The sequence below is a fragment of the Melospiza melodia genome, chromosome 14 (genome assembly GCF_035770615.1).
Source record: "Melospiza melodia melodia isolate bMelMel2 chromosome 14, bMelMel2.pri, whole genome shotgun sequence".
Taxonomy (NCBI): Eukaryota; Metazoa; Chordata; class Aves; order Passeriformes; family Passerellidae; genus Melospiza; species Melospiza melodia.
In genome coordinates, this window is record NC_086207.1 from 16,049,199 (window position 1) to 16,070,972 (window position 21,774).

Consider the following 21,774-nt stretch of genomic DNA (forward strand, 5'->3'; position numbering starts at 1 on the left):
GCCATTTTGCATAGGAAAAGAGTCAGTCCTGGGGATTTCCTTAATCTGGACCAGGAGAAGGAAATTTCATCCACAAGTTTGATTGTGAATTTTCATTCACGTCCATCCATAACCTTTGGCAACAGGGCTTATGTGTCTGCCCGTGGTTTTATCTTCATCAATCCTTCCTGAGGAAGACATTTTTGTGCTGAGATGTACATATCTATCCTTGCTTTTAGAATCAAGAAGCAGGTAACATTTTGAGCAAAAGTTTTGGCTAAATGCTGGTTGAAAGACATTTGGAGCAATGGGACATTGCTTTTTTTCCCCCCCACATTCTCACCACCATAGAAATAAGACTTATTTCCTTCATAAATAACCAGAAGAGTTATTCATAAATAGCAGAAGGGAGAAGTGGAGTGCTGGGGAACAGTTTTGTGGGCACAGTAATGATTTTAAGCAATCCTCAAGAGGTGTCTGTTTATGAAGATGATCCTTTGCAGATCAGATGTGCTTGATAGCAAAGAACTAAAAAATGATAGAGATATCTTTGAGGTTAATTTTCTATAAAGACTATAGAAATGCAAAACATGCTAAGCACCAGGTTTTATTCAATCTATCTAATTATGAGCAACTAATCAGCATAATTTTCCTGCATTTTCAACCACATTTCCTTGAGATTGAAGTATTTTAGGCAATTACGAAGAAATGCCAACACCTAATTGTGACAAATTTTATCTTTAAGGAATCCTTGGAGTTTTCTTTATATAGAAATGCAAATAATTGGGGACAGACAGGGCTAAGCACTCTCTGGGTGCTGGTGTAAGAGGCACTTTTGTGGTGCAGACTCACTGCAGTGAGTAAAGAGCTGAACACAGGTAGCCAGTTTTTTTTCTTCTCTTTTTAATACCTCCTAAAACATGTTGGTTTAGAGGTGTTTCAGGACCTGCAAGCATTCCTTGCTTCAAAGCACAAGGCCAGCTTCTGCATCCAGTGGATGAGGGAAGTGTGTGGGTGCATTTCTGTCCTTTTGCTTGCAATAACCTGTAACTTCCAGCATTAAGGTGTCATTTAAGTGGACACCACCACTCTGGAAGGAAGATGGACCAATTTCCCATGGGGATCACCATCTGACACGTGCTGTCCTGCTGCAGCACAGCCACGGGCTTTTGCAGGTGGAGGTGTCCTTGCTGGGGTTTCTGTGCTGTGTTATTTCCCCTCTCTCCCATCCCATCTTTATGGTGGTCTTTGCTATTATTTGCAGGCAGGTTGTCTTACAGCTGTTATTGCACCTTTCCTCTGTCATCTCTCCCAATTACTGAAATAGTGCTGATTGTGGGCTGCTCTCCAGTACAGAAATAGCATGTTGTTGTCATGTGGAGCATTAAAATTCATGGACTGTAGCCTGTTTCTTGCACTTTCTGGACAGGCCTGTTAACCTTTGAGGATTTGCTGTTCAGATCTTGCTGTACAATAATAAAAACAGGGAAGTGAGAAGGAGCCCTGCTGGGAGAAGGTTTATGTGTTGGGATGATGAACCCATAAAACTTAGTGACTGTTCCAGACCGTGCTCCCAACACGTGTTCTGTTGCCCCAGCTGCTCCCATTCCAGCCCAGGAACCACCTGAGGGATTGAGGCTACAGGAGAGGCTCAGGCTGTGCTCCTGTGCTGCAGGCACGTCAGTTTAACCTCCATGTGGCAGCCAGGATGGAGACTGTGCCACCATGCTAAGCTGCTCCCAGATTTGTGTGAGGATGGTGATGATAAATAGCTGCAGGGTGAGAGGGGGAGGCTTTGCTCAGCAGCACTGGTGTGAACACAGCCCAGTGCTGCTCCTGCCAGGTGCTCTGGAACTGAGAAACACTTGTTGCAGGATTCACATCTAACCCCACTGCTGCAATGCATCTTGTGTGACTTAAAGATCACACTTCTTAAATGCATGTGTTTGTTTTCACAGACAGCTGAGGGTAAATGCTCTGCATTGATTTCTCTTGTGCTGGTCTCCAGTAAGGTGAAGAGTTACAAAAACACCCAGCTATTGATTAGAACTGTTGAATCACAGAATATCCACAAGGATATCGAGGTCCAGCTCCTGTCCCTGCACAGGACAATCCCAGCAAATCCCACCCTCTGCTGGAGAGTGCTGTGCAAACACTCCTGGAGCTCTGGCAGCCTTGGGGCTGTGCTCATCCCTGGGGAGCCTGGGCAGTGCCAGCACCCTCTGGGGGAAGAACCTTGCCCTCATCTCCATCCTGAATCTCCCCTGGCACAGCTGCAGCCCTTCCCTGGGTGCTGTCACTGTCACACAGGGCAGGGATCAGAACTGTCCCTCAGGAAGAGCTGCACTCCCTGGCGAGGTCTGACCTCAGTCTCCTCCTCTCCAAGCTGACCAAACCTCAAATCAGCTGCTTCTCATAGGGCTTCACCTCTAGATCCTCATCTCTGCATTTGGAATTGGGATTTGTAGGAAAGGGATTTAGTTTTTCACTTTGCATGTTTCCTGCTTTTGTGGAGGGGGAGTTTACCAGCTTGAGTATGTCCCTGACCCACAAAAATGGAGAAGGCAGGACAGATCTGGAAAATAAGGCACAAGGGCACTTATTAAAAAAAAAATCAAATAAACTTTTTAAAATTAACAGTTAATGACTTCATAAACTATAATTGTAAATATAGCTTTGAGTGAAGCATAACATGAAAACTCTTCTACTCTTTGAGAAGCCTCCACATAAACTTTTGTTATAACCTGGGGAGAAATGTGGGCAGATAAAATTCCTCACTTTTTTGGAACATCTCTCTTACCTCCCTGACAGCTACTTTGCCCAAAAACAAAGTCTGGATGAAAGACAAAAAGCACCACTCTCTCCTTTCCTCTCCTTGCCCTCTCTCCCATTGTGATTCTTATTGGATAATACCAAGAAATCCAGGAAGGTATTTTTAGCCTGAGGGAATGGAGAATTTAGGGCAGAAATCATGTTGACATTAATCACAGCAGTGATGAAATTCCACTTCAAAATACACAAATGTGGCAAGGTTTTCCCTGTGTCCTACTCATGAAAAGAAGATCCTGTTGCTGCCAAACCACAGGATGTTTTGCTTATGCAGAGGAGTCACAAAATGAGCCTCTCATTTTTCTGCCATATGGAAATGAGTATTGCAAGAGGAACTTCACTGCATTCCTCTGCCTCTGCAGTGAATATTATCCCTGATGGTGGGGGCTGCTGGGTCACTGTGCTCACAAGGAATCCAACACCAGAGCTGTGAGGTTGTAGGACAAAGAGACAAAGCCAGAACCAAATTGTGTTCTGTTTTTGTGGAGAAAAGGACAGGACATTTGCTCCTCTCTTCTGTACTCTGAAGGGAACAAACATTCACAGCCCCATTTAGCATGACTCTTGGGGTCACAGAGAGATTTGGGAGCAGCAGCAGCCCTCTGACACTGCAATGAGGGTTAAACCTCACCAACTGCTGAATCAGATAAACGTTTGGAAGAGGAGAGCAGAGCAAGTGCAAATGGTCTCAGCAACTCTCTTGGATGTTGCAACCTTTACTGATGCTGTTGAACACACAGGAAATCCTCCTAGCACAGGCTCCAAAACCTGCTTAGGTATAGGAGAGCACAAGGAATCCTCTCAGAAACTGGGAGGTAATAGCTACAGAAATAAAGGGATTCCCTAATTAAATGCCTTTTTACCCTTTGTGATGTCCTGCCAATAACTGAAGCAGAGATACTGAGATGGAGGGGCCCTTGAGTGTATCCCTGTAGAGAAATCCAGGTCTGGAATTTTTGCACAATGGCCTTTTCATGATTCCTGGAGTGCACATCCTCACCAAGATGCCTCTGCCATACTGAGTTCTCTGGCAAAGGTCAGGTGTAATTACTGACATACAAGCATGCATTTATTTCTCACGCCATTGCGTCTTTTTTCCTTCCTTGTGACACAATCTCAGTGTAGCTTAATTTTCTAAGGCATTAGCTTTTTAAACCTTCCCCAGTGTTCTTTGTTGAAACTTAAAATATGTGAGTGTGTCTGTGTGTTTGTTTATATATCAGCACAATCATTCTTTAATGTGCTACAGCTCCAAGTGTCTGCATTCTGTCAGGAGCTGCTCTATGAACAGCACGTGCCTTAGCACCTCTTGCAGAATACAAGCAGAGGGAAAGAATTTGCAAAACTTAGCCAAAGATTGCTCACTATTTTGGTTACCAGATCTGTTGTCTCCTTGCTGCTTGTCCCAGAGTGGGTGCTGTACATAAAGTTTTAGAATCACGGAATGGTTTGGGTTGGGAGGGACCTTTAGAGGTTATCTGAGCCAAGCCCCCTGCAATGGCAGGGACATCTTCAACTACATCAGATTGGCCAAAATCCTGTCCAGAATGGGTGGAGGGACCTCTCTGGGCAGCATGTTCTTGTACTTCACCACCCTCATTGTAAAAAATGTCTTCAGCTGTGTCTAGTGTGATCTGGATAGTTTTAGCCTGATGCTGCCGCAGGAGGAGGAGGAGGGCAAGAGTTCTCCTTTGGTCAGATATTATGGATGAAGGTCCCTGCTGCCCATCTCAGGAGTGTCACAGCATCATGCAGAAGTGTTGCTGTCCAGAATGACACCCCAGAGCTCGTTAAAACAGATGGCTGTGTCCTGGGCTGACAGGCCGCCTCGTTAGTGTTCTGCAAGAGTCCTGCTAATTGCTTGGAGAAAATACAGAGCTGCTGCCCACGGAAATTGTTCTGTGGAGCCAAATTTGGGAGCATTGGGCGGTGCTAAACTTTGTGATATAATAGGATACCTAAGTGTAAGTACAAGCAGAGCTTCTTTCTTGACAGAGTAAAAATAGTCTGGGTTGGAAAGGGAAAGGCTGTGATGAGCACAGGCTGCTGAACAGCTCTGCCTGACCAGAAACTGCTCTGCCTCAAATCTAAGAGTGGCACATCCATACTCAGAAACTCTCCACTACAACAGACCTAGCAGAGAAACTGAAATGCTCCCCCAGAAGATGATTATTGCAGGCTGAGGTGACTGTGTGTCGTGGTCAAGGCACACATCTAAGCAAAGCTCAGAGAGCAGCTCTGTGCCTTGAACCTAATTTCTGAAAGAACGGAGCCTGAGGCTGCTCAGATAAGAGTAATGAATTTGGATACTGTTAAGACTTTAATAGTAGAACAATTATTGGCCTTGCCAACTGAATATTTGCTCTTATATCTGTATGGAATTAATCTTTGCAGTGGGTTTTTTTTTCCCCCTTGCATTTCTTATGCCAGAGGAGTAGAAGCCAGGGACATGGCACTTCTTTTTGCCTGGTGACACCCATCCTGCTCCCTTGTCGTGCTGCAAATAGAGAGACCCTATTGTTTGTAAATGAAGACCTTTCTGAATATTGATAAATAACCTCTGGATGGGAAGTATGACACATGCTGGCTGGAAGAACAGGGCTCTGTAATGGTAATATTGCCTTGAAATTACAGCCCACGTAGTTTGAGAATTATTCAGGATAATTACATTAATGTTGCCAGAGAAATGAAAAGGAACACTTTCCATTCTACCTATTAACAAGCTCTGCTGGCCTTAAATTATTTCTGAGAAGAGCCTGAAAATGGCTGAAATCATCAAAATAATTATGAAACAGCAGTTGGGGTAGAGGGGTGGGCTGGGTGAGGTCCTGGCTGTGGCTTTTTTTGGCTGACAGGTGAACGCTGTGCAGCTTTTGTGGGGAAAGGAGCACAGCACAGAGCTTTAGGGTTGGGAACACTGCAGGCTGCAAATGGGCTCAGGGAGTCTGCAGGTTTGGACCCTAAGGAGAAAAGGGAGGAAAGAGCCTTGGGAGTGAGCTGCTCTCAGTGCAGGTGTTGCACATCAATGTGTGCACAGGGGAGCATGAGCCTGCTGCTGTTCTGGTGTGCTGGGTGCCTCCATCCTCCCGCCCTCCCTCGCTGACAGCTCTCCTGAGCTGTGCAGGGGAAGGTGCCTTTGGTGATGACTTTTTGCCACTTTGATCCTTGTCTCATAGCAGCAGCAGAGATGTGGATGTTTCTGAACTCCAGACCCTGAGCAGCAGCTCTCTGAGCCTGGCCTCTCATGAAAGCTCAGTCCCTCTCTTGAGCTCCTCTTGTGTTTTTGGCCTTGTGCAAGCAGCACTGACTCCTGCCCTGACCTGCTGCTGCCCAGCCCACCTGTAACATTACTATGAAAACAGGACTTTTTGGACTTTTTCTTGTGTTTCCTTTGATTTGCTTATGTTGTTGCACTGTTTGCTAAGTCTGGGATGAATAGAAAGGGAAAATTTAGTACTCAGATCTAAATAACTCAGTGTCGTGGGAATCAAGGTCTCCAGGGCCACCTCTGCTGATCCTGAGTTTCTCATCTGTATGAAATTTAGAGCATCCTTGGAACTCCTGTCTACAAGAGCAGCTCTGTCCCACTTTCTCTTTAGTCTCCAAGAATTAACAGATCTTGCATCTCATGACCAGTCCTATATTTATCCTTCTTTCTAAGAAATAGCCTTATTTATCTTCTGTGAAGAAACTGGAGCAGTGGGTGAGGGTGTAGGGGGATGCAGGCCCTGCAGGTCTGTTCCAGCTCACAGCCATCTTCAAACACACACACACATTTCATTTTCTCCCATTTCCTTTGCACTTGTCCAACAAGTCCATCTCAGCCCTGTGTGATTGCTTGATGACCTGTGTGCCTTCAGCACTCCCAGCACTTAAAAAGGGTTTTGCTCACTGCCATCAAGTCAGAATCACTCCCTGCACACACAGGGAAGGGTTTTCTCCCTTCATTGCAGCATTCCACCCCTACAGCAACCCCCTCGTCTCATGGCATTGCCCTCCATCCTCTCTGCATGCTCCGGGCTGGGTGAATCCATCAGCAATGCCCAGAGCTGCCTTCCCTCAGCTTGCTGCTCCTGACCCAAAAGAGTTAACTTTCTAATCCATCAGCTCCCTTCATTCTGCATTTAAGGAGATGGAGCTGAAATGAGTCTTGGCTTTTCCCTTTGCACACAGTTACTCCAGAGAGCTCTTAAAAGGCTCCAAGGCTGAGGGTGATTGAAAATAATCATAATTTGGCAGATGATTTCTTTCAGTTGAGACATTAAAAATATTTAAACATTTATATTTTTTCTATTGTGATACTTCGAGAGATTTAATGGATTTTAAAAGAAATAATTTGAAGGGAAAGCTCAAACCAAGGAATTGCTTAATTATTTCAGATAATAAAACTTTCATTTTGACTACTTCTTCCACTCCAGGTGCACCCACACCTGCGTTTACATGCTGATTCTTTCTGCATATTTGGTTTGCCCTGAATTTTTTAGGAAGGTTTGGGGAGTGCTTGAGAGAGTTCCTGGAAATCTGCACGGCATGAAAATCTCATTTTTTATGCAAATAGATATTATTTGTTAAATGAAATTAATTATGAATATTGATAATTCAGCAGTAAATATTAGATAAATTCCAGCTGCTTCTAGAACATGCTGTCAAAAGTGAGGGCAGGTATTAATGGTAGAGAAGGAACTTTGCTTCCTGTCTTTTGTAGGTCTCTTCATAGTGTGGAAATTCATGGATCCAGGTGGGTTGGATCTCCTGCACAAAATGGAAGTCCCTATGTGTTGCAGTCTCCAGCTGCAAAGATACTGAAGCTTTGGGGGGGGTTAATTTGTTTTCATCTTCCCAAAGAGCTCTAGTAGGTTTTTTTTAATCCTCATAACCCTGCCAGTTCTGAGGAATAATAGCAGTTACACAGATAGTTATGTCGACATCAACTTAAGGTTTATGCTTGCAAGGTTCATATATTTTTGGTCGTGCTGGCACTAATACAAATGATAGCTCAATAACAGAAAAATAGAACAGTCCCGGAGCCACAGTTCTGATGCTTGAAGTGTCTTTAAACCCTGCACCCAAATGAGAAGGAGATAAAAACAACCCACTCAAAGTGGCTTAGCTTGAAGGAGCATTTTATGTGTTACTTGATGACAAAATAGTGAGGCATTAATGCAGTTTACAGTAAGACACCCCTGAAGTTATCAGTGAGGTTGGTGTGATGCCTGACAGATTTAATGTAAATATTTATAGACTTGGCCTACTAATTATGCCAGTGGAAAAAATGCAGTATTAATGCTGTCACCTCCCCATGTCTCTACCTGCCAGCCTGCTGCTAGCTCGCATAAATTTTCTGAAGATAGAAAGTACATCACATAAACAGAAGAGATCATTTAGATTTTTAATAAGGGATTAAGTTATCTCCAGCAGCAGTTTCCAGCCTGTGGGCCACGGATGTATGGGAGGCCTGGGGACTATCCCCAGGGAAAAATGACAAGTTAAGAGGGGGTTTTGCAAGGTGTGGAGGAATCTCTCCCTGTGAAATGATTACAGGGCTATGCACCACCTCTGTCAAATATTTAGGGGTCTGCACAGCGAGAAAAATTTTAAACCCACTGATTTACTGTATTTATGTTAAAGAACTGGGTAATCTCAAAGTGCTGTACTGCCATGTTTTAAATGATTGGACTAATGATTCTGCCAGAGTCAGGCTGCCATAAAAAGTCCTGGACCACAAAGCACTAAAGCATGTGCTTAACTCAAAACACACGGCGAGCCACTGAAGTTACTGCCTGCCCCATCCAGAGCTGGTTTGCTGAATAAAGACCACAGGGAAATTTGAGACAGAAGGCACGGGCTGCTATCATCTTGCAAACAGCTCTGCAGATGCCTGATTGTCTTGTACAACTGAAAATCTAATTATGTGAATCTGCAGTTCATATTTTTCTGTTTCAGCTTATTTATACCCAGAGACTTTGGTACAGGCGCCTTTGGTTTCAGCTGTTGCTGGTTGCCAACCCAGAGAGTATTGCCATGGCTGTGGTAGTTTGTGGAGGGGACTCTGAGCTGCACACACAGTTCTTGTGATCTGTGATCCAGATTTCTGCTCTGGCACAAGCTGACTCCTCACAAGCTGTGCAAATAGATGTGAAATGCCACCACCAGTGGTTGTGTGTGTGCTCACCTTTTGTTTGTAAGTCTTGCAAACTGAGGCAGGATGACTGTGTGGTTTCATCCTATCTTCTGCAGAACAGCATCCTAGTCTGGATCCATCGCCACTGATTTTCAGTCCAGGCTGCCCACATCTGTCCTGTGCATGAGGGCAGTGCTGCTGACCCCTGTGTGGCTCTGGCAGGAATAAGGAAACAGCATTTTGGCAGCAGGGCAGAGTGCAGGCAAGAGCCAGGCATGGTGTGGCCACAGCAGCTCTCACAGCAGCTTGGGTGGAGGAACTGCAGGCTTTCCATCCCACGTGGGTTTTGTAAGATCTCACTGCTGATGGGTGAAAGGCAGATCTCACATTCCTGTGGGTGAATGAGTCCTTGCCATGGACTGAAGCCACAGCCCGTGGAAGGCAGATTTCCTCTGCCTTCAGACAGTGCTGGATCAGAGCTCTCTTTACTTCTAATCTCCACTGCCTTTATCCCTTGTAAACACTTCACCTGCCCACCACACCTCTGCAAACCACAGAACAGAATAACCCCAAAGAAGTGGAGTGCACGGTTTGAAAAGGAGCATTAGGAGGGAAAAATTTCTCTCTCTCTCTTTAAACTGTCTCTTTTCTATATTGTTACCTTGACAACTCTGCTGCTGTGTTTCATCTTTGGTGGGACTTAGCCGTGGTGGAATAAGGGGGACATCCATGTGTGCTTCCACATCTACTCCAGCTCTGCCTGCCAGGCACATGCCAGGCACAGGGCATCCCCAGCTTGCTGCCCTGACCCATGGTGCTGCCTGGAAATGATTACAGATTTTAAGAACTGGGACCCGTTCTGATTCAAGGTATAACATTATATCTTCTATTTCTTTTCCTTAAGCCAATGCCAGAGCGGTGTTAATGCTCTTTAAAAAGAGATGCAAGGTGCTTAAAATATTTTGGGTTATAAAGGTTAGGACAGCTGGAAAGCAGAGAGGGATGAAAGTACTCAAAAATAGTTGTATTATTTTTAGTATAAGCAGATACAGGAGTATGTGTCAAGATTAGGATACAGTTCTGATGTGCTGAACTGAGTCTAGAGATGCTAAAAATATGCTTTCTTTTCTCATAGTTTTAGAAGAGACAGAGGCAAAGGTAAGGGGAGAGTAGTGGTGAACTGAAATTTTATCCCCTGCGCTTCCTTGCTTGCTGGGATTTGGCAAAGCTGGCTGTTCACCTGAGTGCCCATGGCACCAGCAAAGCACAGGAGGCAGGGTGAGGTGTTATCAGTGGGAATGGGATCCCTCCCGCCCCATTTTTCCTTCTCCCAAAGAAAATCTCCACCAACATAATCCCTTTATTGCTTTTAACTGAGATGGCAGGGCAGGCAGGCTCCGGGGCTGGGTGCAGACGGGGGTGTCTGTGTCTGAATGTGTGCAGGGAGAAGGGGGCTTTTAATGCAAAACACATGTGTTTTCAATTGCTCGCTGGAGCCAGCCCAGTAGCTGTAACTTGGCCTGACAAAGCCCTATTGAAGTACAGACAGTGTGGTTTCAAAGCAGTTAGAAAAAGAACGGGAATGCTGTTCAGGAAATTCTTCAGGCATGGGCAGGGACTTGGCTGCAGTTCTGCTGTTGGAAAATCTGACAGGGGCAGCTCATGAGCACAGGCCAGGCCTCGTGCTGCTCTGAAGGCTGAGCTGCATCTTCCCCAGGCTCCTGCACCCTCCGGGCGTTCATCCATCCCAAGGGAGAGGTAAGAGCTGCCCTGCTCCGTCCCAGCGCCGCATGGATTCGCCTCCTTTTGTGCCTCTGCAAAGGGGCTCCTTGCTTTCACACTGCTGCTGAGAGCAGGAAAAAAGAGTCAAGAATGGGGAGTTGTGGCATATTTGCGAAGGGTTGGGAGCAGTCTGAGGCTGGGTGGTGGTTTCTGGCTAAATTTGTGCCGATAGCAAAGCTGCAGGCAAAGCGACGCCCGCGCCGCGTCTCTGCCTGAGGGAATGCTGCACCCAAATATTCCCCAACTTTTTCATTTTGGGGAGTAAGTGTGTGTATAACCTGGAGCTGCTGAAAGGTTGGCTCTGGACCATGTGCCAGTCAGATATTTGGATGAAAAATGCGACTCAGTTACAGTAAATACGTTTATAAGTGCATTGTATTGTAGTTGTTTAATGAGTTGAAAGCATGTTTGTCTGGGGGTTGTTTGCCAATTCCTGGTACAGCGAGCTTATGAAGAGAGGCAGCAACTCAGTAATAATCACTGCCTTGTGATTTGTCTGCATATTTTTTTTCCTGTATCTTAAAAAGCACGAGCAAACTGCAACAGACAGCACGGTCAGAAGCCACGCAGAGAAGATTAGGAGGGAAAACATTAATTTAGGGGCTGTTGTATCTGCAACTTCTCTTCCGATTTGCGTTTCTTTCCCCAAATAACTGAAGAAACATTTATGATGAAAAGCTCACTCCCTCTTTAGGGACCTGCCAGATTTAGGCAATGTTCTCTCATCCTTTTAGTTGCAGCATTAAAGCTTGTCTTGCCTTTGCAGAGATATCAGCACCTTATATGGCAGGCTTGGGCTCGGGATTCGGGAGCGCGCGTTCGTCAAGGGATGGAGGTGTCAGGAGGAGTCTGCCTCGCCTCACAAACTTCCTTGCCTCTGCCTTGGGTTTTCAGAGCAATGTTATTTGACGTGTTGAAAATTCTTTCTTAGCTGTGTTTTATGGTGGTGGTGTTGTTTTTTTATTTCCTTTCAACAAGGAATGAATTAAGGGTATCCAATGATACGGTGGGACGGTGCTAAGAATCTCTGACTGGTTCATGGGAGCAGACACATGGTTTGCTTTGCCTGCATCCAGCAGGGCTCAAGCAGTCACTCATTTTGGCACCCCAAAAATTCAGGGACAAGGGGCAACAGATCCGAAATGTGGCAGGACCAGAGCTTTCTCCCAGTAATTCTGCTGAAGTGGGTTGAGTTTTTAGGAGCCAAGTGAAGACTCTGTGGGTTTGGAGTGCAGGCACAGGAGACACGGATGTACTCTGGCTTCTGGAGGCTGATGGGGGGGCAAAAGGAATGAGAGGAAGGACAGAGATGAGTTGTGAAAGGGGGAGGCATATGAGGGAAATAAAGAGACTTGATAAGCTCAAAATTTGCTTTGCATAAAATACACCTGCAGTGAAAATGCTGTGTTAAAGGAAGGTCTTACATGATCTGGAACTTCTTGAGCCTTCACAGGCTGCCATCTTACCCTGCAGACTTGGATCTCTATTGCTTTTCTCAGCAGCTGTTAGTCTAGGCAAGCAGTCAGTCTATTATCTTCTTCACTGCTAGCTATAAGCTTATTGTTAAAAAAACTAAATAAAATTCAAGTTCTTACCTCTGATCATGTAGCATGCCACCTCCCAAATGTGATTGTCAGCTTTGAAGAGCCAGAGATGTGCAGAGGCTGGAATGTGCCCATCTTAGCCAGCAGCAGCCAGGGCCATGGGAGCTGGTGTTTCCTCCCTGCCTTTGGCAGCTCCTCCTGAGCCTCCTCAGTGCCCTTTGTGCAGCTCCACCTGGGTCAAGCATTCAGGCTTTGAATCCAGGAGGACTGAAGAATGTGTGTGTGTGGGCAGAGTGCAGAGAGCCTCTTGATTTTGGAAGCAGACAGAAAGGAGAGCCATTAGCACACCCCAATATGTGTTTCCCCTCTCCTGGTCCTTCCCAGCAGCAAACCAGAAAGAGAGTGAGTCAGTGCAAAAGAACAAATGGATTAGCACAGAAGGCACATCATGTGGAGGGAAGATGGAAGATGCAGCAGAACAAGTTTTAACTTGTGTGAGCAGGAACACTGCAGAGACTGCACTTTGGATCCTGGCACATGCTCAAGCCCACAGTTCTCAATTTGTGCCGTGCTGGTTGGGTTCCAGCCGTATAAATCCATATTATGATCCTGCTTTGCACATTGCTACAAGCCATATCTCTTTTGGTGCTGTGGGGTGAGAGTGTGTTGGGGCAGGAGTCTGCGAAGTGTCACCTCCTGTGGCTTGCTTTCTGAGTGGAGCTCAGCTGATGAGATCCCTCTTGCTGTTCCCGCAGCCTCCTGCAGTCACACCTGCTGCTGGCTATTTTGGTGCAGTTCTCATGTTTGTGTGTCCTGCTTTGAGGCACTCTGGTGGGAAAGAGCTTTTCTAAACTTGGCACCCATGGACAGGGGCTGTGAGTGCTTCACATCATCTGAGTGCTGCAAAGGAAGCAGGGTGTGAATGCAGCAGAGCTGGTGTGGTGTTTGCATGCATGCAGCGTGAATTTTTTACCACAAATTGTGGGGCATTTTGTGAAAGACATTCTCTGTTGACTAGCTTGATACATAAAAGGACTCACTGCAGAGACTCTTTCTTCCTTGCTAGCTTTCCATTTCCTTCTTAATTTTGAAAGAAAGTATTGAGACAAGCTGACTATCAAGGAAAATGTGTAAAATTTAAAAGAGGCTGTCATAAATAAAAAAGTAGACATGTTTCTGTCCTTCCCAGAGAAGAGAAGCAATAGTGACATCACATTGCTCACAGATTCTTGCAGCATAATAAAATATCACTTTTGGCTTAGGAAATACAATTCAGAGATGGAGCTGCCTGTTATTTTCGTTTGTTCTGGCAAATTCTAATAGGTTTAGAGTTTTTCTTTGAATGCAGAGAAGGGACAGGACAGTCCCATTGTTCAGCTTTTGGTTGAGTCCATCTGCTCCAAGCTATTGGTTTATTAGCTGAGGTTCTTGCAGTGCACTTATCCTCAAGCACATTTGTTGTGGAAGTGCTGCCAGCCCAAACAGCTGGGGAAATTACAAGAGCTTTCAAGATGTTAGAGGTGGGGAGCAGCCTGAGGGGTCTGAATGAGATGCCTTACCAGGATGTGAATCCCCAAGGTCTCCCCAGCTGCCTGTGCTGAGTCCATTTTCCACAAGATGCAAGAGGAAAGAAAGGTGTTTTCCATGGGCAGAGTGTGCCCTGATGGAGTACAGATCATAAAAAGCTTGCTGATGTGCTTATGTTTGCTAGAATCAGGCCAGATGTTTGAGTAACACTACATGTGGTGTACTCCACTGAAAGAGACTGCTCGTAAAAGAAAAGAACATTCCTTAGGATGTTTCCTTTTACTTTCTGTCTCTCTGGCCATGTATCAGCAGTGATACCTGAGAAATGGGCATTGAGTGATAATGGTGGTCCCAACTCAGGGAAGAGCTGCTCCTCATAGGGAGGGACAGGCACTGTTGGCAGAAATAGAGGGACAAGCAGAAAAGCAAAGATTTAAGCTTTGGGCACACCAATAACAGTCACAGAGAGCAAATTCATGGCTTAGATGGTCCTGGAGAAAAGTGCTATGAGATTTAACTATCCCAGCAAGTATTTCATCCCATGGGCTGTTCCCCAATACTCAGCCCTTGCTGGCCGTGCTACAAGTGAGAAGTCATTTTCCAAAGCCTGACTTTTTTTATGGAGACCCAGGTTGTGGGTCTCTGACCCATGTGAATGGACATAAATCAGTTTTGGGTCATGCTGCTGGTGGATTAATGGACCTGGGGGTGTCAAACTTGAGAGACTTTTATGGTGAGTGGTGACGGAAAATGTCTTGTTGATAGATGGCTCAAAACACTCTTCTTCACACCAGATTTTGTTCTCAGTCACACTCCAGAAATGTCTGTTCTTTTGAACCTGCTGGATACTGTGCACTTAAAAGCCCGAGAAATTAAAGAGGATGAATCTGCAGAGCATTTACAGCCAGTGAATACAAGTACAATGCCTTCCAGTGATATGGCAGAGAGCACCTCTGAAGGTTTTTAGGGCTTTTTTTCCCCCTTATTTCAGCCCAAAAGAAAAGGGTTTTGTTTCAGAAAACAAAGAGAAAGAGAAGAGGATGTTGGTGATATGGACACAAAGAGAGGGCAGGTGTGGGAGATGTAGGTCCAAGACCTGAGGGAATTTGAGCCCCTCTCTCATCTCTGGAAATGTGTTCCCATCACCGTGTTCTAGGTCAGCTTGGGGTCAGATGCTGCTGGTTTTTCTGATGAGGCTGTTACACCTCACTTATAGGCAGCCAGGCTGGCAGGGGAGATACTGTGTTGGCTGTGCAAGGCTCAGGGCCATTCCTGCAGCAATGAGCTGATCCATGAGCTCCAGGACACTTCCAGCAGCAAATTTCAATAGGGCCCATAAGACAGAAGCTGCCTTCCCAGACAGCATCCTCTTACAGCTTGAAATTGTTCTGTTATTAAACATACGTCCTTCAAGTGCTGATCAAAGAAACCCCCACGGCAGAGAAATGTTATTGATTCCTTATGTACAACCTCACCCTGCTCGTGGTCCTCCCTGAGCCTGCAAAGGCAGCATGGCCAGGAATGTTACAGTGCCAGTGTTTGCGTAGGAAAGGTGTTAATTCATCCCTGTGCATGTGAAACACTTTTCTGCCTGAGGAATTGGTAACGTGGGTTGCACACCCTGAGTGAGGAACTTGCTGCTAAGAAGGGAAGGGAGGCTTGGAGCAAAGATCTGCCCTAACTGGTGAGGTCTGGTGTGAATTTTGTGAGCTCAGAGCCAGTTCTGCTTTCTGGTTTAGCTCTGCTGAAGGAAGGTGCTGAAGCTTTGCAGAAGCAGCCTGTGCAGATCAGCAGGTGGGGTGACAGGGCTCTTTCAGTGGTCTTAAAATAACTAATAAATCTTTCTTGTCGTGGGCCATATCTCTAAGGTATGCTAAAGCAAAAGGATGAATAGCTTTTCTAAGTGGACTGGATTTTGTCTCAGGCCCTGTTTGCAGTGTTGGTGTATATAAGGACTCAGTGTACAGCTTTAGTGCAAAAACTTGGTGCATTTTTTTGTGCATAACCAAGAACTCCTTGGTGAAATTCCCACATTCCAGGCTGTATTTTTTTTGTCATAGTCACATTGTCTGTGGCTAGATTGCAAAGATTTGGCTGCTGCATTTTTGTTCTGTTGTAGGTGGGGTTGTTCATGCTGTGGTGGTGATCCAGTGCTGTGCACATGTGTCTTTAAGCCCTCTCACTTTAAAGTTTGACCTTTAGAAGGCATGCTTCTTTTCCAATTTCTGTATTTGTTTCAGTATTATCTTTTCTCCACTGTTACAGAATTAAGTGGTATTTTCCTAATATTTTCCTGAAGAAGAAATGAAAAATCCTATTAAGCAGCAGCAGCCTTTCCTCTTAGTTCAGTAATTGAAAGGAGGGAGGTGTCAGCAGCAAGTGCAGCCACTGGATATTCTTTCAAAGCAGTAATTTTTTGTCTGGTGCCTTAATTCTTTTCAATGTTTGAGTCAGGAAAAGTTGCCAAAATTTAAATTATGACTAGCATACTTCTCCCTCCCACACCATACAGAATATTGGTAATGGATATAGCTGGTTCCATAGGTGGTAGCCTTGCAGACTTTCTTATTCTGCTCATTTGTTTAACACACCTCAGCACTCTCTGTCCATCATCCTGTCTTCTCTCCCTGAAGAACTACAGACATGAGCAATTTTTTGGTAATATTTACAGTTTGGGGGAGAACAGTAGCTAGAAACCAAATATTGCTTAAGTGTGGCCGTGTGAGAGTTTGTATAGAAAAAACATGATATCTACAATTACCATGCTATTTTCTTGTGATGAATTTATGCTGTATTGCTAAGTCTTGCTCATCACACATGTTGGAGTGCTTTAGTTGCTATGTCTCTGTTAGGGCAGATGTGAGTTAAATATTTTATCAGAACGAGAGAAATTCTCAAAACCAGGCTACTGTATGGATGCAAGTTGCTCTTTGTGGTTGTGTTCTGTTGCTATAAATTCTTTTTATGCTTGTAAAGTTTTGCCCCAGCTGGATATGCTATTTTCTCCATCCTAGAAACTGCAAGTAAAGACAAAAAGCACAGATACAGTGAATAAACAAGTTTTGCGATAAAGGGGTATTTTTAGCTGGGTATTTCATATTGTTTCTCCTTGGTCAAACCTCTTCCATGGTTTGAGAGGGTTAGCAATGCAATTTATTCATTTTTCTCCAAGGGAGAGGCTGCATTTAATATGTGTTCTCCAGGATACCCTGTTAAAATATTAGGCAATAAAATCCTTGACTGTACAGTAGTTGCAGTTATAATTTCCCCCAGGTAGAGGAAACTCTGTGATTTATTATTGTTCAACTTTGTTCGGGTTGGCGTGGTTGTGGCAGTGTAAAAAGATCTGCTTTGCTCCAGCCTGTGTGTGTGTTGGTGTCCCAGCTCCCCTCCCTGAGCAGCGTCTCATTCCTAAAACTGCCTCTCTGCAGACATGCACATCGCACTCCCACAGGGGAACTCACACTGCTCCCTCCTGGGATGTGAGTTTTGTAATTCCCTGCATACAAACATCAGTGCCAGCAACCCTGAGGAAGACACTCGTGGTGTTGAATCCACAGTGCAAGAGCCTGCTTGGTGGCTTCCTATCTGTCTGGAGTCTGAAATGGAAAACACTCAGCAAACTCTGTGTTACTAGAGATGATCTCCTCAGTCTGCGCATCAAAATAAGCTGAAAATGTAAGAAATGATCCCTGGGGAAGCCTGAGAAAGTGGCTTTCCTCAACCTGAAAATGGAGGGTGAGAACATGAATTCCTTCCCTTCCTTCCCTTCCTTCCCTTCCTTCCCTTCCTTCCCTTCCTTCCCTTCCTTCCCTTCCTTCCCTTCCTTCCCTTCCTTCCCTTCCTTCCCTTCCTTCCCTTCCTTCCCTTCCTTCCCTTCCTTCCCTTCCTTCCCTTCCTCCCTTCCCTCCCAGCACAGATATTTGTGATAATTGTTAGAGATGTGGCAGCTGGAGAACTTGCCCCAGCTTCACTTTTTTAGGCAAGACTGGTGTGAAGAAAGGGGAAAGGCAAACATTTCCCCTTTGGCTTTTTTGTCTTTGGTTGGAAGGAATGATTTTGCTTGAGATGATATTTTATTTTTTCTTAAACTAAACCTCTGAAAAGTCATATTGCATCTTGCAAACAAACTGCTGAACTCAACTGCTTTTACCCAGCGCATGCAGAATTTTCCCCTCAGGATCCTTCGAGGCCCTGGAGTGCCTGCCTTGCAAAACCTGGGGCTGAGCAGAGTCACTCCAGAGTGATTTCCATAGGATACCTTCAGCCAGAGTGCTTACGTGCATTTATAAGAACATTCACACACATTTAACACATCACATTCTCTCCTGGTCTGTTACTGCGCACACCAGGCAGAAGGGAAAATAACCAAGGTATCCAAAGAGCTGCTGCCCACCTGGTAAACTCTGAGAAAACCCTAAACCCTCCAAGAGGCACAGACAGAAGCAGTTTTTATCTCTGGCTTTCCTGGCCCTGAACACACGTGGTTGTCTCTTTGTGCTCATTTCAGATGCCTCAGGAACAGTACCCACACCGGAGCACCATGCAGACCTCGGAAGGACCCCAGGTATACAAAGTGGGGATTTATGGCTGGAGGAAGAGGTGCCTCTATTTCTTTGTGCTGCTCCTAATGATTTTAATCCTGGTGAACCTTGCTATGACCATCTGGATTCTGAAGGTTATGAACTTCACAATTGTAAGTAGGGGTTACCCTGGAAGGTCTGGGGAAGATGAGGGAGGGTGCTGGTCTTTCTGCTGAGCATGGCTTCAGATACAGCTTCAATAATGGGGTGTTTCATTGCCATGGACAGTCCTTTCACAGAGAGGAACAAATTTACACAATGATCCTCTCTTTCTGCTGGATACTGCCAAGCTGAGGATCAGCTCAGCCCTGCAAATCATGTTCCTCTTATATGCTGTATATGTATATATACATGTATTTCTGTAAACAACATACACCACCCAGCTCCAATTTTCAATTATAAAGTGTTTTAAAATTAACGAAATTGGTTATTTTGAACTTGGATGTGGAATGGGTTTGAGCTTTTCTCTTAGATTTTTCCTGCTTGTCTTCTGTGACCAGGAAGACAAGAATCTTGATTTGCTTTTTTTCTTCGGGAAAATTCATGTTGATTTAGTTTTCAAAGCATCATGAAATGAAATAGAGTTTACAGGGTATCTCCCTGGCTGTGGTACTTAGGTGGAGCATGTCCTTATCCTTGTATTGCTGTGCTTGGTGCTCATCAGTCCTGGAGCAGTTCCCCCTTGCTGCTCAGACTCCCTGGCCAGGGTTAGCTTTCCCCTTCCAGGGCTTGTGAGCCTTTATGTATGGCATATCCTTGTTTTTCACTAGATAATTCGGCTAAGCAGAGTGAAAATGAAGTTATCAGTTGTCTCTTCTGCAAAGTAGTCATTGCCACCTTGTTCAGATGAGATTATTCATTGTAAGATTGTTTGAGTCTTCAGGAGAAACCAAGTCTGAAGCTTTAATCCTGGTTCTACTTCCCGAGGGAGCTGTAAAGCTACACTTCCCTAGACAACTTTCAAGGATCTTCCCAGCCAGGTTCTGATATGAGCAGCATGTTTGAAGTTTTTTTGGCATTTCTTCCTTTGCTTTGGTCTTGTGCAGTCCCGAACAGCTGTGGCCAGAATTATGTCATTAATGGGCCATGAGAAGTTGAATAAACAACCTCTGGCTTCCTGTACCCAGCAGATAAAATTCTGTGTCAGGGGAATGTGCAGTGTTCATTTTCTCTAACCAGGTTGCTGTCAAGGTGTGCAGAAGATTGCAGTGCCTGTGTGCATAGGGAGCAGGCAATTATAAAGCAGTAATCCACAAAAAGCTCCTGTGAGCAGGCAAAGAGTGGCCAAAGTGGAGCAATTAATGCTTAACCAGAGCAGTTGTTTAATCTTGTGAAATTGATGCTGTTTTGATACCCATTTCATGTTCTTTAGATTAATGGAGGTGAGCAATAGATATATCTGAGGTGGTGGAGAAGTTGATCATTCAACATGCAGGCAGTGCTGTGGGTATCAACCTGAGAACAAAACAAAATGATTTCAATTTATCACTTTTCAGGAATACAGCTTTATTTCTTTTTAATAACATAACTTCAGTCCCATGCATTTTTGCTAATTGGTGATGGTCAGTCATTCTCTACAGGTTGCTTGGGAAGTCAGGTGAACATCTGTGCTCTTTCTCCACCACTGCCCTCTCATGATGCACTGCATTTTGCAGGCCAGGTGCTCAAGTCCCACATCCCAGGGATGTGCGTAGAAACCTCCCATTTCCAGCAGCTCTGTCCCCCCCATAGGATACAGGCTGGTTTTTAGAGCCGTGCACTGATCTTCAATTTCTTGTCTGATTCTGTTTCCTTACTTGCCCTCGGATTACTGGGGATTATTCCAGGGTAAAGCATATTTGTGTATGGCTTAGTTAATTCATATCTACTAATGCTAGTGGATGATGAACAGCATTTAGTGATAAAAACACAGGTGGTGCTGCTGAGTCCTGCAGTGGGAGCAGCTTTATGGTTGTAGGCATGGCCACACTACTCAGGGTGAGTGTTTCTGGCACAGCCAGCTGGAAATAAATACAAGAACTGGGCATGTAAAATGTGAGTCTTGCCCCAGTATGCACCCATTCATCTCCTGATCTCCTGCTGCTCCTGCAGCCTCAACAGCTGCTTTGGATCCTGCTCTGCAATCCCTCCTGCACCATTCCCTGAGGCTGAGAAAACCACTTGGCTAAGTGAGTTTTTAGAGGCAGACTTTTATCTCTAAATAACAAACGTAGAAAAATTATCAAATGAGCAGATGCAAATATGGAAAAATCTTTCATTTGTTCCTGTTCTGATAAGAGGAGCTGAGAGTCCTTCTGGGGCAGAGGAGTGATCTGAGTAGTCAGTGAGCAATAGCTGCTGCTTGACAGGTCTGAGTTAGCCCAGTGCTTGCAGAGCAGAAAGGAGAGGAAGGTTTGTGTTTCTGTTCTTCTGGAAAATGTAATATTTCTAGCATCTTCCTACCCCTGAGCTCTCCTTACAGAACCTGAGTCTGTTCAACTCCACAGAAGAGTCCTGGTGCTTACCAGAATTTAATGATGCTCATTATAGCCAATAAGTGCTCACAGTATTTTAATGAGCACAGCAAACCTGCTCAGGAAAACTCAGGGGTGTTTTAAATGCTGATAGTGGGGAGTGGAGAGTGGAGAAGGGGGAAAGAGATGAAACAAGACAATCTCAGGATACAAAAACACCTCCTCATGCTTGCTGTGGCAATGTCCACCCACTCCAGTTCCTTGTCCAGCCCTGGCCTCCCTCTGCCTGCCCTCTGCCTGCCCTCCTGGCTTGTGCTCCTGGAGACAACTGCTGTGAAATCAAGCCATAAACTTCCAATCAGTGGCTGTTAACAAGCAAGCACCACTAATTAATTCTAGGTTTTGCTTTTATTTTAATGTTCAAGGCTTAAACAAATGTTTATGTGGGCTGTTGCCTCTTAGACAGGGCTGTCAAAGCAGTGTCACACCTGTGTGGGGACAGCTGGTCACTGTCTGCTCTGTCCTCTGGCACAATCATTCATTTCTCATGTACTGTTTGATGCTCAGTTTGTTTTAAATGCCTTTATCCAGCACAGGCTGTATAAAAAACAGGCCTAGAGGGGACCTCCAATGTCACCTGCCTGTCCCATGGCCAGGTCCATTTGCTGTGCTCACTTACAAATTCAGGGCTGAGCTGCTCTGGGGCTGCAGGGAGCTCTGGCCAGGCTGCTGCCTCTAAACCTTGCTTGGATTTTTAAGACAAAGCACAGAATGAATCTGGACCAAAGCCACCAATTTGGTTGAAACCCAAATGTACCCTCAAGGTGGCCTAACCTAATGGAGGTGGAAACCACCATGCAGCACTCAACTTTCCAGTGGTACTTAGAGAGTCCCCTGCTTCATTCAGATCTTGGACAGGGCTGCTGTTAGGTCTGTGGTTTGCACATACTGGGCTT

General features: G+C 45.1%; 1 protein-coding gene across 7 annotated transcripts in view; it reads left to right on the plus strand.

The window, feature by feature from the left end:
• Positions 1–21,774, plus strand: part of SGCD (sarcoglycan delta) — a 310,429-nt gene that overhangs the window by 170,533 nt on the left and 118,122 nt on the right. For 4 of the 7 annotated variants that reach the window (XM_063168909.1, XM_063168911.1, XM_063168908.1 and 1 more), the window contains one exon: positions 18,293–18,478. In XM_063168909.1, coding sequence (XP_063024979.1) covers positions 18,293–18,478 — 186 coding nt within the window. Of the gene's footprint in view, positions 1–10,550; positions 10,688–18,292; positions 18,479–21,774 lie in introns of those variants that run through there. The other 3 variants (XM_063168912.1, XM_063168914.1, XM_063168913.1) reach the window with 3 other exon arrangements.